This window comes from Phaethon aethereus (assembly GCF_964289735.1).
Source record: "Phaethon aethereus genome assembly, chromosome: 6".
NCBI lineage: Eukaryota > Metazoa > Chordata > Aves > Phaethontiformes > Phaethontidae > Phaethon > Phaethon aethereus.
Window position 1 is genome coordinate 16,941,177 of NC_138580.1, and position 13,094 is coordinate 16,954,270.

Here is a 13,094-nt window from a genome sequence, read left to right on the forward strand (position 1 = left end):
TGCAGCCTTTCCTGTCTGCTCCCCTGCAGTGTCCCTGCAGGTCTCACCCCACCTTCTCCCCTGCAGATGTCTTAATCTCTCACACAGGGGCACTATTCAAAACTAAGGAAGGTGGTAGGAGCCAAGAGGACAAGGGTCTATCATTTCTGATCTGTCACTAGCTAGGATCCCTGGGAGGGCAGAACTTTTGCCTTCCTGCTCTGGGTATACCAGGTCTTTCCACCAGAGCTGAGGACCTTTAGGGGCTGCAATACCCAGCAGAACGAATGCTGATGCAGGCTGAAAAGGGCAGGTAAGAGTTCATGTGCATTTACGGGATCCGTCAATGCTGAGCTGAGAAGAATGAAAGCAGTGAAAGGAGTTGAGAATGGCTACGTCTGCAGCAAAGGTCTGGGTAAGAGCTGAGCCCTGGAGGACACAGAAAGGTCTGTGACGTGGCCATGGTTGAGCAGGGTGAATTGTCTCACCTGGCATAGTAAGTGCCTGGACCTTCAGCTCTTCAGGCTTCTCTGCATTCAGCAGGTAGTGATGACTGCCCACTCCACACTGGCCCTGCCTGAGTGTCATTGCTGTGGGTTTGTACGCTGTCTGGACTGCTTCCAAGAAGCTAAAGTGCTGGCTGGACTACTGGGCACAGGATCTCTGGCATTATTTAATCTTATTGAACAACTTCTGCCAAACACTGCTTAATTGTACAGATATTGTAGGTCAAGCTCTGCCATGGGGCAGAGGGACTTAGGCTGTGGCTGCCATCACTGGGTCTTGGCTCAGGAAGAAAAGCACTGCTTCAGGTAGTAACTTCCAGGCAGAATAAGTTTAGCAAAGGAAACAAAGGGACTTGTTCCCATCAGTGAGGGAAATCTGCACTGCTTGACCTAAGATCACCCATGAGCCTGTTTACAGTGTTCTTGCTCACAGACTGTTGCACCTGGGTCTGAAAGATGGCTGTTTGTAGGTAGCCATCCCTCCAGGAGAAGAACCAATCAGTCACTACTTTAAGAAGCAATCCCAGGACTGGATTAATGTGGCTTTTGTCAATCTCTTCTTACCTCTGCCTCTGTCTCCCTACAGAGCTGAAGACACACCAAAAGCAGCCTCATCCACTCTGCACAGGGGATGACTCCCCTGCGGTCTCATTTTTGACGATGGAGTTGACTTCTCTTGCTACTGCCACAACAGCAGGCCATGGACCACAGCCTTTCACTTCCAGGAGTAGCGTGTCTGTGGGGATGGAGGCTGTAGTAGGAGGAGCAACGGGACAGAAGGCAGTTGGAAAAACACAGCCTGGCACAGAGCTGAGGACTTTCCACCGTTTACTAGACAGTACAATTTATGCAGTTGGTGCAGGAGGTCCTACCAGCTGCCTACAGGGGAATCTCCTGCTGTGGTATAGAAGCTGTGACAGGCAGGTGAATGCTTCTGTCTCTGCCCATGGATGGGAACTTAACCCAGAGACACCAAGCACTTCATTCCAGCACGGGGTTTAGTGACAGGGAAGCGTTGTTCTGATTGTAACCTATCACCCTTGAAACCACAAGATGCAGTTCACAAGGTAAAAAGATTTCTTTTCCTCCTCAGAAAATGTTAATTATGTTGCTCTCGTTAAATGCTAAACACATTGATCCACTGGAGCAGAGAGCATTCATGACAAAATACATCTCCGGAGCCCTGTTGCAACAGTGGGAAACTGCATGGAGACAGATGTGGTGAAGGACTGTGGAGTTGAAAGGGCACGTGTGAAAGGCCAGGTGCTGCTCTGACTCTGTTGGAAGCCAAGCTCCTTCCCTGCAAAAAGGGAGGGGGCTCAGAGCCAGGTCCAAAGCCCGTGGCTCTTTGCTCAGCAGCGATGTGCTCGTTCTGCGGAGAGCTGCCGGAGCTGCGCTGCAGTTCAGTGGGCACATTGAGCCTCTGCAGAAATGCCCGCTGGTGAAAGCAGCACACATGCACGCACGCTGGCTGGCCCACTCTGCTCTCTTATTGAATAATCAATGCATTAGATAAAAATAGGTCCCATCTTTCAGGAGTGGAGGGGCGGCACGTCTCGGCTTCGCCAAGCATCCGCTGTTCCTGGGTTGCAGCCAAGAAGTCAGTCGGCAGATGAGCCGTGCAGTGTCGCTTCTTCTGCTGCTGGACCAGGTACGGGGCACTCGGTGCCTGCTCTCGAGGGATGGTCTCTGCCCAGCTGCACTGGAAACCCCACAATGCACCCTGTGGGCACTGTTACTGTCTCCACACCCCACTTTACAGCTGATAAATCAATGATTTGCTCGGTGATTTTTCAGGCATGCACATTGTGGCTGAATGTACGCAAACCAGGATTCACAGTGCAAAAAAAGTGAATCAGCTGTCTGACTTTATCCCAACTGCCTGCTCTGGTGGTAGGGCCTGGATCTGGTTGCTCCAGTCAGCACTGGGCAAGAAGTGCATGGACAGCATGGCAAGCAGTGCATTAAGCTGAAGGGCATGGAAGACCTGCATACTCTCAGGGGTCTCTTCCAAGTATGTTGAAGCCACGCACGTTTGCTGTCTGGGTTGGTCTCAGGTTTCTCCTCTGAAGACTTTTGCTGAACTTCTCTGCAGTGTGCTCTGCCTTTAAGGTGTCATCAGGCCAACACACAGGCTTGGTTCTTCCCCAGAACTGATTCCCTACTCCTATAGCCATTCTTTCTGCTTTGTGGAGGACTATGCAGACCTGAATGAAAACATCTTCTTTCCTTCTGAGAATCAGACCAATACAAATGACCCTGGAAACACTTAATTTCTCAGTTTCTCTTTATTTTATCAGGACTTTGACTCCTAAATCCTTTGAACGCTGAGGGCCCAAGTGACCTGGCTAGAAAACACCCTGAGGCTACCTCAACCTGGCATTTCCTCCTCTAGGAAGCAAGGCTCATTTAAAATGAAACCGCATTAGTCTTGGCAGGAAGTTTGAATTGTGACTGTCTCAAGGAAGCTCCATTAATTACTGTTCCCATTGCACTATGAAAGATCAAATGCTGTGGATCAGTTTTAATTGGCTATTGATTTCTTATGTTATTACCTACGGTTGTGCTGAGATGCCGTCAGACATACTGGATGCTTTTGATTATTCTTGCTGGCAGCTGGGATTAAAAACAGTGGGCACACACTTCCTGATCTGTAATGGATTGCCATGGTGTGCCAACAAAAATTGTTGGCAGGATGAATGGTCCTGCTCTGCCTGTCTCTTGTGCTATTGAGCTGCAGCACAGTTACCGTTGTGAAGGCAGATACCCTCGGGGACTGACTGCCAAGCAAAGTGAGGGAAAAGCTTCAACGAGCAGGAGGATTTAGTGCGAAATTTAGTGTGGCTTTCAGCACCAAGGCAGAGCAACTCAGAGCAAGGACTGGGTGGGCATGGACAAAGCAAGAGTCCCCACCAGACGGTGATCCAAGGAGAGGCAGACTGGATTGCTCTTGCGTTGCTGGGGATAAGCCCCCAGCATGCCCACCACAGGGACACCCCTGTGCGAGAGCGAGCAGGACGGTGCACGCACGCCGTAGCAGTGACAGCCCTGCACACACAGCCTGCTAATGGCCTTCCAGAGACGCGCTTCCCCCTCGGAGCCGATCTGGTGATGCCTGAGCCTAGATTGTGACATGCTCTCGTTAGCTGGCGGAGTTCCTCCTTGTTTAACAGGAGAGGGTTTCCTGTCGTCCTGACCCCAAATGACACCTTAATCTACAAACGCTGACTTTCCCTAATTGCACCTTGACAGAGAGAGAGGCAAAACCCTCCTTCCTCCTCCAAGGACTGTCATTTAATTAACAAGCAGGTGTCTCCCAGGATTTACAGCCCAGCTCTAAGCTGCTACTCTCCCTACTCAGTAACTCAGGCCTGTGAAGGCTCACTCCATTTATCTCTGCATTTCGATAACCGCATTTCTGCTAATCCCTCTCTAGGCCAGCTTTCTGGATTTACGTCTCATGGACCCATGGAGAGAGCAATTAATCAAATGAACAGTTCTCATCTCACTTTTCATTCACTTTCTGGTTGCTGATCTGAAATGTCTGTGTTGTAGATGGCTTCATAGCAGAGCAATACCTATGTTGGCACCATTGCCAGTTTCTAGTTTAATCCAAATGTCATATCTGTCCTACAGACGTGACTAGGGATAGCACACATGAAAGAGAGAGAGAGGAGAATCAGAGACATTGGGGCTGGCTGGATATCAAGAAGCATTTACTCTGTTCCTCCTTCACAAACTGGGATCATCTCTCTGCAACCTGTTCTTGACATATGTTTTCTAACAGGTTCTTAAAAAAAATCCAATATTGGAGACTCCCACAAATCCCAAGCAATCCTTTCCAGTGCTTCCTGCCCTCCTGTTAGATGTCTGAGAGCAAGGGGAAGAACAATGTTGAAAGACCATCTTGCACATCTTGCCCAGATGGACGTAGCTTCTGGTACTTGGGGCCATACCATCTGTCCTTCTGCTTGTGAGGAGCAGATTCATTTTACTTTGGTTGTGGTTTTGTTTCCATGGTGGGTGAAGGGGTAGCAAATGGTGTCTGTCCCTTACAACTGTTTTTGTGGACCATGCTAGAATCTAGCAAAGTCCAAAGAAAACTAGTATATTACCGAATGTGGGTGGCTGAGAGTCAAACCCAAGACCCCTGGCTTTTGATGCATGGATGAGTAGTCTCTGAGTTAACAGCTGTTTTTTGAGAGCTCTACTTGGAGATGATCTGACTATTTTAGATCAAGTACAGCTCAAGTGACGATAGCAACAAAAAAATGATCTGTGCTTAGGGACCTATACGTGCACGTGAACACTCGTGCCCTCACCTTTGACGCCACATTGGAAAGACCAGTGCTGCTATGGGATTGCCCACACAAATTGCCACAGGTATTTCCCTCTTGGCAAACTGCTACCTAAATCCCTTAATGACTTGATAGAGAGGAGATCACACAAAACAGCTGGGCAGCTGCTGACGAGGTGCATATTCCCTGTCTGATAATCTCTGCAGATTTGGTGTCTTCTCCAGCTTTGAGAGTATGAAGTGCCAGAGGAAGTGTCCTGCTGAGCACCTCCAGTGACAGGGTGTGTAAACTGGCCTCCTGGACAAATGACACTGTCTGCTTAATGGACATGAGACATCCAAGGACAACCGAAGTGGGAACAGGCAGGAACTACAGAAGAGCTCTGCTTCTGCACGTCTGCTCTTTAATAAATACCTTGTCTTTCAAACCTCTGCTCCTCTGCCAGTGAAAGGAAAACTTGGGGTCAAACTAGGGGAAGGAACAATTGGAATTCATACAGTTACTGTAGGACTTACAGTATAACATTCTGCTAGCTACGGCTGCCCAGTCTGCTGCCAAACAATGCACAGACAATGTGTGTGTTACATTAGCTAAAAAAACCTAAGTGTAGTGGAACTGAGTGCACTTAACGTCCTGCTCTTTCCCCATCGCTGAGCATTTCTTAGTTCCTAAATCTTTCCTACCCACCCACAAGCTGGAAAGCAAAAGGGGAAGAGGGCTGGGCTGAGGAGGAGGGGACACCGAAATGCACAGACAGCACCCTGGTATTTCAAGAACTGTTGTCACTGCAATTATCCATGAGAGGTTTTATCCTGAACTTGCAGAAGTGGAACTAAAGCCCAGGGAGGAGTAACAAGAGGGTGCGGGCCATGATGGCAGTCAGGAGCAGGGCTCTGAATCTCGGGAGCTGGCTTTGCCCAGCTGTGATCAAAGACACTGCGTGAGGCTGCAAGGTTTGGGAGAAGGATAAAGAGAGGGAGAATAGCGGTTCCACAGTGAGGAACTCGCTGCGAGTCTTCTAGGGAGCTGGCATTGCTGCATCCATCACAGCTGAGCAAAGCTATAATGAATGAGGAACTAAATCCACTTGCGGAGTTCCCTTTGATCAGCCCCTTCTGCTGGCCCGACCTGGCCTGGCCTCTCCACGGGACAGACCAGCCTTTTGGCTAGCGCTAGTGCAGCCCCCTGAAATCAGCAGGGCTGGAGAGAAGTCACTCAGAGGAGAGACCTGACCGCATCAACAGCCAGGGAGCCGCAGCTGCCTGTGAAGACCTCATCGGTTACTCAGTTCAACCTGGGCCGAGAAAGAAGAGAAGGAGGAGGCAGCAGGGAGGAGAGTGGACACCAGACCTCAGCTAGCACTGCTCAGAGGTCCCTTACCCTCCACTGCAGACCCGGGAGCAGCAGCAGCTGGGATCGCAAAGGGTAATGATGCACAGTACAAGCAAGTTTTACACTGGAGCGTGGCGGGGGCGGAGGGCCGGCTGCGTGCACGTATGAGATTTTCTAGGGCAATGCATACAAAGGCTCACATGGTCCAGAACATCATCTCTGCTGGTCGAGCATGGGTGGGCTGCCTGGCAGCACAAGCAGACATGCTGCACACAGAACAAGTGGAGCCATCTCTGGGTAGTCTCTGAGGTGCTGGGCAAGAGAAGCCACATACAGACATGTTAACTCACTGCATCTGTAAGGCTTCTCACTTGCTTTTGAGTTTGTGCAAAAGCCAGCATGCCTGGCCCACCAGGACTGCCAGCTGCGCAGGGAGGACTGTGAGCAAGGGGTTGCCCCAAGGCATGACTCAAATGTTCCTGGAATGGGATGGCCGCTTGCTCTTTGGCTGGAAAAAATCAAAGCTCCCAGCTTAGGGCATTAAGCTTAATGGTGATATCAGTGGAGATCGAAAAGGGTCTTTTTTTCTTTTCAGAGAAGGTGGAGAAGAGAAATAGAGGCCCGACTCTTAACAAAATTAGTAAGAAAGAAACAAAAACCCTCAAATCCGAATCTGTTTGCCGAGTTCCCCTTCAATTCATGGCTGGTGTGGTTTTTTCTCCGCTGCATGGGAGGATTTAGCTCCTATTGTCAGATGAGCTAATCAGTTCCCCTCAGCTCTTGAAGCTTTATCAAAGCCAGTTAATCATGTTACTGATGTCCGCCTGGGCCAGGGATCTCCACTCCTGTCCTCTGCCAACAAGGCAACACACATGCACACTGCACACATACAGGGATCATTTTTTTCCACTCCCAATCCCACCAACAAGAGGATGTCACCAGTGGCAATTGTGCCACCATGTAGGTGCTTCCCATCTCTCTTTCACCCGCCTTTGCCACCATTCCTTCCTGGACACATGTGGTAGCTCCACCAGCATCTTGTGGAGGAGCAGGATGATGTCTACAGGCTAAGCTCACGTCTCATCAGCACAGTGGTGGCAACAGTGGGAGGAGCTGGCCTGGGTTTCAGCAAGCCCTGAGTCCTGTGCTGGAACGATGCTGAAGCCAAAAGCCATTTGAACCCGGATGCCAGGGTGTGCGGTCCAGACCTCTGTCCCTGCCCATGGGTCTGGTTTACATTTGTACTCTGATTTTAGCAACCGCTGCTCTGTGATATAGTCTATCCTGCTCCTCCTGAGGGCTGAACTGGGGGCTGTGCCCCCTCCCTCTGGAGTGGCCCTACCCACACAAACACAAATTCACCAAGTCAAGAGGATTGCCTTGTCCTACTGAGTTTCTGGGAGGCTCCTTCTGCCTTTATACCAATAATGGAGGGACCCAAACATGAGGAGCTCTTTGGGACTCTCTTTGCTTCCTGGCAGGGACAATTGAACTGACGTTATCTGGTGGCCTGTGCTTGGGTGGACACTGCTCAGGAGCATATTTGGAGTGGCTGATGTTCACTGGACTGTTTTGGTAACCACTGCTCTTTCAGTGGCCTGCCTGGTGAGTGCCTTTTCCCATAGGTATCATCACCAGCTATGTTCTCCCCATCCCACAGGCCTGCACTGGGGCTGCAGCCAAAGCTCTCAGGGAGACCCTGCTGGGGCCAGGCTGCCAGCATCTGCTTTGCTGTCTGGGCTTGCTCAGTGTGGGGCAGCTTCGTCCTCAGAGCTGCTCTGTACCAGCAACCTGACAAGGACCCCAGGCTGCGCCATGACCCGGGCTGGTTGGGACTTGGATAGAGCTCCAGGGTAAGCCAAAGAAAGGGCAGCCACCCCTGTCCAGCAGAGAGATTGGGCTGGGGAGCCAAGGGGTTGCATGTAGAAGACCTTGCCGTACCCAATCATGGGGTAGTCCCTAAATTAGCTGTTCCAGAAAGGAAGAAGTTTCTTTCCCAGTGTTACTCGAAAGCCTTACACTCCCCACCCCCCCAGACCTGCCTGCTTTCCTTTTGCTCTGAAGAGAGCTTTGTTTCTCTCTGGGGTTGCTGCAGGTCCCTCCACCAGCCCAGCCAAGGAGATACTCCGGGGCTGCCCAGATGAGCAGAGAGGACTGTAAAAAATGTGCTGCAAAAGCAAAGAGGAGGAAAAGCTGGGGAGATTCATCCAGGCCGAGCTCTCCACGCCGTCTCCCACTACTCTCCACGAGTGAGTGGGTGGGCAACCTCGACTGTGCCGTGAGATGCGATCACCCACCTATACAGACAATGTCCATGAAGCCATACATTCCATAGCAGATCTGGAAGAGCAGGTCCTGGCGCTGCCATTTGGCTGAAGGACTGAAGGTCGACCAGATGAGCCACGAGATACTGGCGATGAGGAAGAGGGAACCCAGGATGGCTGCTGCTATCTGAACCTTCTCAATGACTGTCAGAGAGATGGCCTGCCACTGCAAGGGGAGGCAACGGGGAGAGGAGTGGGGAAAGGGTGGAGAGAGGAAGGAAAAAGAGAAGAGATTAGTTACTTGGGGCACATCGCTGTTTTACATCTTTGTGGTGGTTTTGGAGATCTCAAAGAGCATCTATGACTTATATGTGCACCTTATGCATAGATGCTTTTACTTGGTCCACATCTGGGGTGGAGCATGGCAATTGTTCAACAGTGCATGGCCCAATGTTTCCTGACAGCATTGCTGAAAAGGAAATGGGGCGGAATCCTGCATCTCACCAGGAAAACACAGAGATCCGAGGGAGGCAGGATGGACTGGGGGCAAGACACTAAAAGTAACATCCCTGTGACAGTGGGGCTGTGATAGCCATCACAAACCAGGACATTCAGTTGCTACCTCAAATGGAGGCCAGGCAGCATCCTTGGCCAGGGCATCCTATTACCATGAAAAGAAGTGTCTCAGAGAGACAAGCTTTCCTTCAGAGGCTTCCCATGTAAGCCATGAGCTGGCTCTGCGCCACTTTGTGAGATCTGACAGGATCACAGCACTAGGTAGGCTCTTGCAGCTGCAACACACATCCCACAAAACTTGTTACAAACAACACAAGTTGCTGTGGTCAGGTTAGGTGATGACACATTCAGGCTGTGTTCCAAGGTAAATGCCGGTGTTTCTTCCTCAGAAGAAGAAAAAAATAGAAATATCTCCCCCAAATCCATTCACTATGTCAAATAGCTTTGTATAAGCTATGGTATAAATATCCTAAGCCTTGACTCCTCTCTGTCATGCAGAATAAAAGCTCCCTATCTAGATTTACACTACTGAGAGAACTGCCCTGTAAAAACCAAGAGCAGAAATTGCTTTCTTTAACAAGACCTGGGGACATGGTCCATAGGGCCTCCTGCAAATCAGAAACCAAATGCATAAACAGGCTAGGGAGAGACAGTCTCTCCTGGCATCAAAGTATATAGGCCACCTTTAGCTCTGAGATATGTGGCCTCGAAATCTCAGTGGGACTGGCAGAAGGATAAATAAAGGTGTGCTTCAACCTCCTGCAGGTATAGAGGATTCAGAGGAATTGAAAATGTTTAGCCTGGATTCAGCCCAAATTCAGTGTCCCTGTGAGGTAGCATCTCTGGCAAGCCCTGAGCACCCTGCCCGTTTGTCAAACACATCCTGGGACAGCAGTCACCCATCAAGCCTTGCCCCCATCCTTTTGCAGGGCAAGAAGAGAGAGAGTTCAGTTGTTGGAACCCTCTGTAATGCCCAGGCCAGCCAGGAGTTACTAGTGTTTTTTGGGAGGTAGGGAGGCCATTGAACCCTGCTTGAAGGGCAAGAAGGACAACAGATGACTTGTGCTGGTACATGCATGCATGACATTGCTACCAGTCTGATGACCAAGCCCCTGAACCAAACACACTGCCCTGCAGAGGGCTGCCTTTAGAGAGGAACAGACAAGAGCTTCAGCCCGAGGCTAAGGTCTGCAGGTTGCAACTGGAAAAACATTGCCTGGCTTGGCTAAGAGGTGAGTTGAAATGTCTGCTTCTGCCAGCCTTGCTCCTTGGCTTACGTCCTTCAAGGCTAGACTGCCCTCAAATCATATCAGGGATGTGCAGCATCAGTGAGGTGGGTGGTACCAGCTTATTTCGTAGTTGGCCACAGAGTAGATGGCCGTAATGCTGCTGAGCAGAGAGCGAGCTTGTTCCCTGCTGAAGCAGGACTGTGATCAGCTAACTCCAACCCCCTTCCCAGGCTCCTGGGCTCAGCTAACCCCAGTCCCCTTCCTGCCATCCTCTCCAGCAGCTGGCCCAGCCGGAGGCAAACACTGAGCACGGGGGCCATTCAGTGAGCTCTTCAACAGCCCGTTCCCACTCTGCTATGGCCTGACCCACTCCACACCTCCACCAAATCCAGCCGCACCAGTGGATCCTTTGTGCCATGAAGAAGCTGAGGTAGTGAATGGCCCCCTTAGGGCTGGAAGCTCGGTGGTGCCTGTTGCAACAGGAGGGTCAAGGCTAGATGCAGGTTTGCTGGAGTCAGCAGGAGATGCATAGCTGTGCGACTCCTCTACTGTCATGAGACAAAGCAAAGGCCATCCAGCACCTACGGCCCCCAAATTTGTGTTCTGAGGGTGGGATCAGCAGCTCTGCTGCCTCCCGTCAGCTCTTCAGCTTCATCCTCAACAGGACCATAAGCGGATGCAGGACAAATCAGCAACAGGTGCCATCAGCTCAGAGCTTCAGCCCTGGAGGCATGTGGTGGGGAGGGGGTTTGGGTATGTGTGTGGGGTTGCGCTTTCACCCCTGCAGCTTTCCCCAGACCTCGTCTCCCCTTCCACTAACTCTGGCAAATGCTGAGGGGTCGGGAGTGCAAGGAAGCCGGTGCACAGCCTGGTGCTGCGTGTGAAGGTTTTACTGCAGGTCCCTCACGCTGACACGTGCGCGCCTGTGCCAGCCAAATCATTCTGCATCATTTCTCTCTCTCGAGGAGGTAATGGACTGGCTCCTCACCATCTGTCTGGCACACTGCAAGGCCTGTGGTGGCAACAGGTCCTTCCAAGGTAGCAATTAAAGACCGAAAAAGAAGAAGGAACTACTTTCTACAGCTAGCCCTGACGTGCAACTAGCACCACTGCTTTGCTGAGAGAGGGAGGCTTAGGTGTGGTACTAAATACCCTCTGAAAGGGGATGTGGCTCAGGGCACCTGAGCCCTTCGGTTGGGAACAGAGAGGCTGAAGCAGAGGCAGGGACGCTGCCTGACACTGCTCAGCTGGCAGCAGCTGCTGGGAAGTTTGCTGCGGCGATAATGAAGAGGCTGGAGCCCGTCAGCCGTGCCGGGGGTAGGAGACTCTCCCCTGGCATCTGGCACTAAGTGACAGTGACACACGCAGCAGCAGTCCTGACTCTATTCAGGAGGTGGCACGGGGGTGTGATTACCCTCTGGCAAGGAGGTAACTGGGTCAGAGCTGATCACTGGGGAAAATAACCAGCTTGCAGAAGAATTTAATGTTTTCTAGAAAAAAAAAAAGTCATAAATGTTGTATTTCCTCTCTGGCAACCCTGAGAATTGCAATTTAGCATCGCACATCTAGCCCAAGCCACCAATAACAGGGGTTGTTATTTTTCATCTTTTAATTCCATTTTGCTACACTTCTTAGGGCATAAGGTTTGCACAGAGAGAAGAAAAGGGGTGAGAGAGAGGATAAAGCATGTTACCCAGCGAGAGTGCAGACGGAAGGATCCAAGAGCTTTCAGAGGCGGAACATGCTGATGAATTTCAGCTGCAGGAGCTGGGCCGGATGCGTTCCCACACTGGTGGCCTCGGTAGCCCACCTCAATCACAGCACTTTGCCTTTCAGATTTCATAACAGCCTGTAGAAAATCACTTGTTCTGCTAAACCCTCTCCCACCATCATTATGGCCAGCAGACCAGGGATTTGGAGGGTGACCCTATTGCCCTCAGTTCACCGGTAGGGCTGCAAAGAAAGGTCCCTGCAACACTGCAGAGTCCCTTTACCGGCACATCAGAAACCTCCAAAGCTCTTTGTCTGAATGCCTGGATGCAGACACAGCCACCTCCCTCCAAATCTCCAGCTCAAACATTCAAGCTTTAGCAAGGTCAGAGTGTCAAGCAATCCCACCTTGTGGGGAAACACCTAAAACCGAGCCCTTCTTTCCTCAGCTGATAACGACTGTTGAGTCCCAGGTAGCCGCTGAGCCGTACTGAAATACATCTTTAACACCCAGCAGCTCATCCAGGTTGTCAATCAGGAATGTGGCCTTTAGGCAGGTAGAAAGCTCTACAGATGCTCTGTCAGCACTGAACAGGGCAGAACTAAGGACTTGATGGTACCAGAAAGTCTTAAAGGCTGCTGTGGTATAACAGGAGCAGCTTTGTGAACTCCAGTGGGCTCACAATGGCTTCAGAGCATGCCCAAGCAGCTCTCTGCGATGTTTTGCCACCCACACTGGAAAAAGGGCTCCATCCCTCCAAACTACGCTGAAGAAATGTCCTCATTCACTCAGGAGCTGTCTGTCTGTCCTCTGCTACCATCCCCCTTGGCCAACTTCTTTGGCACACCACCCAGATGTGCACATGCAAAACACCACGCTCTCTTGGACTGATTTCCCCCAGGTTTCCCCATTTCCCCCAAATCACAAAGCTCTGCGACCCAGATGCTTCAGAAAGGGTTTCTTAGGAGCCCAGATCTCACATTTGTGGTGACCTTAGCCAGGGACCGGTGCCTGCCAGTCATGTCACTCTCGTTCTCTTGCACCGTTTCATAGCCTACTTGGGATAAACCTGTTCCCCTGTTTGCTTCAGTGCTTCTGCTCAGAGGCTTGTGAGTGAACCCCCCCCACTGCTAACGTAACACACATTACTATGGTATTTAAGGCCTGATCCGTATTTCCTTTTCTTTGGCACCAGCAGTCTCCGAAGGTTCCCAAGCACCTGCACGAGCAGATCCAAGGCAGGTATTTGCCTGCAGAAG

At 50.9% G+C, this 13,094-nt stretch overlaps 1 protein-coding gene across 1 annotated transcript in view; it reads right to left on the minus strand.

Moving 5' to 3' along the window:
• Positions 1 to 13,094, minus strand: part of MARCHF4 (membrane associated ring-CH-type finger 4) — a 103,620-nt gene that overhangs the window by 12,641 nt on the left and 77,885 nt on the right. Inside the window, exon 3 of the mRNA XM_082001313.1 lies at positions 8,413 to 8,605. Coding sequence (XP_081857439.1) covers positions 8,413 to 8,605 — 193 coding nt within the window. The remainder of the gene's footprint in view (positions 1 to 8,412; positions 8,606 to 13,094) is intronic.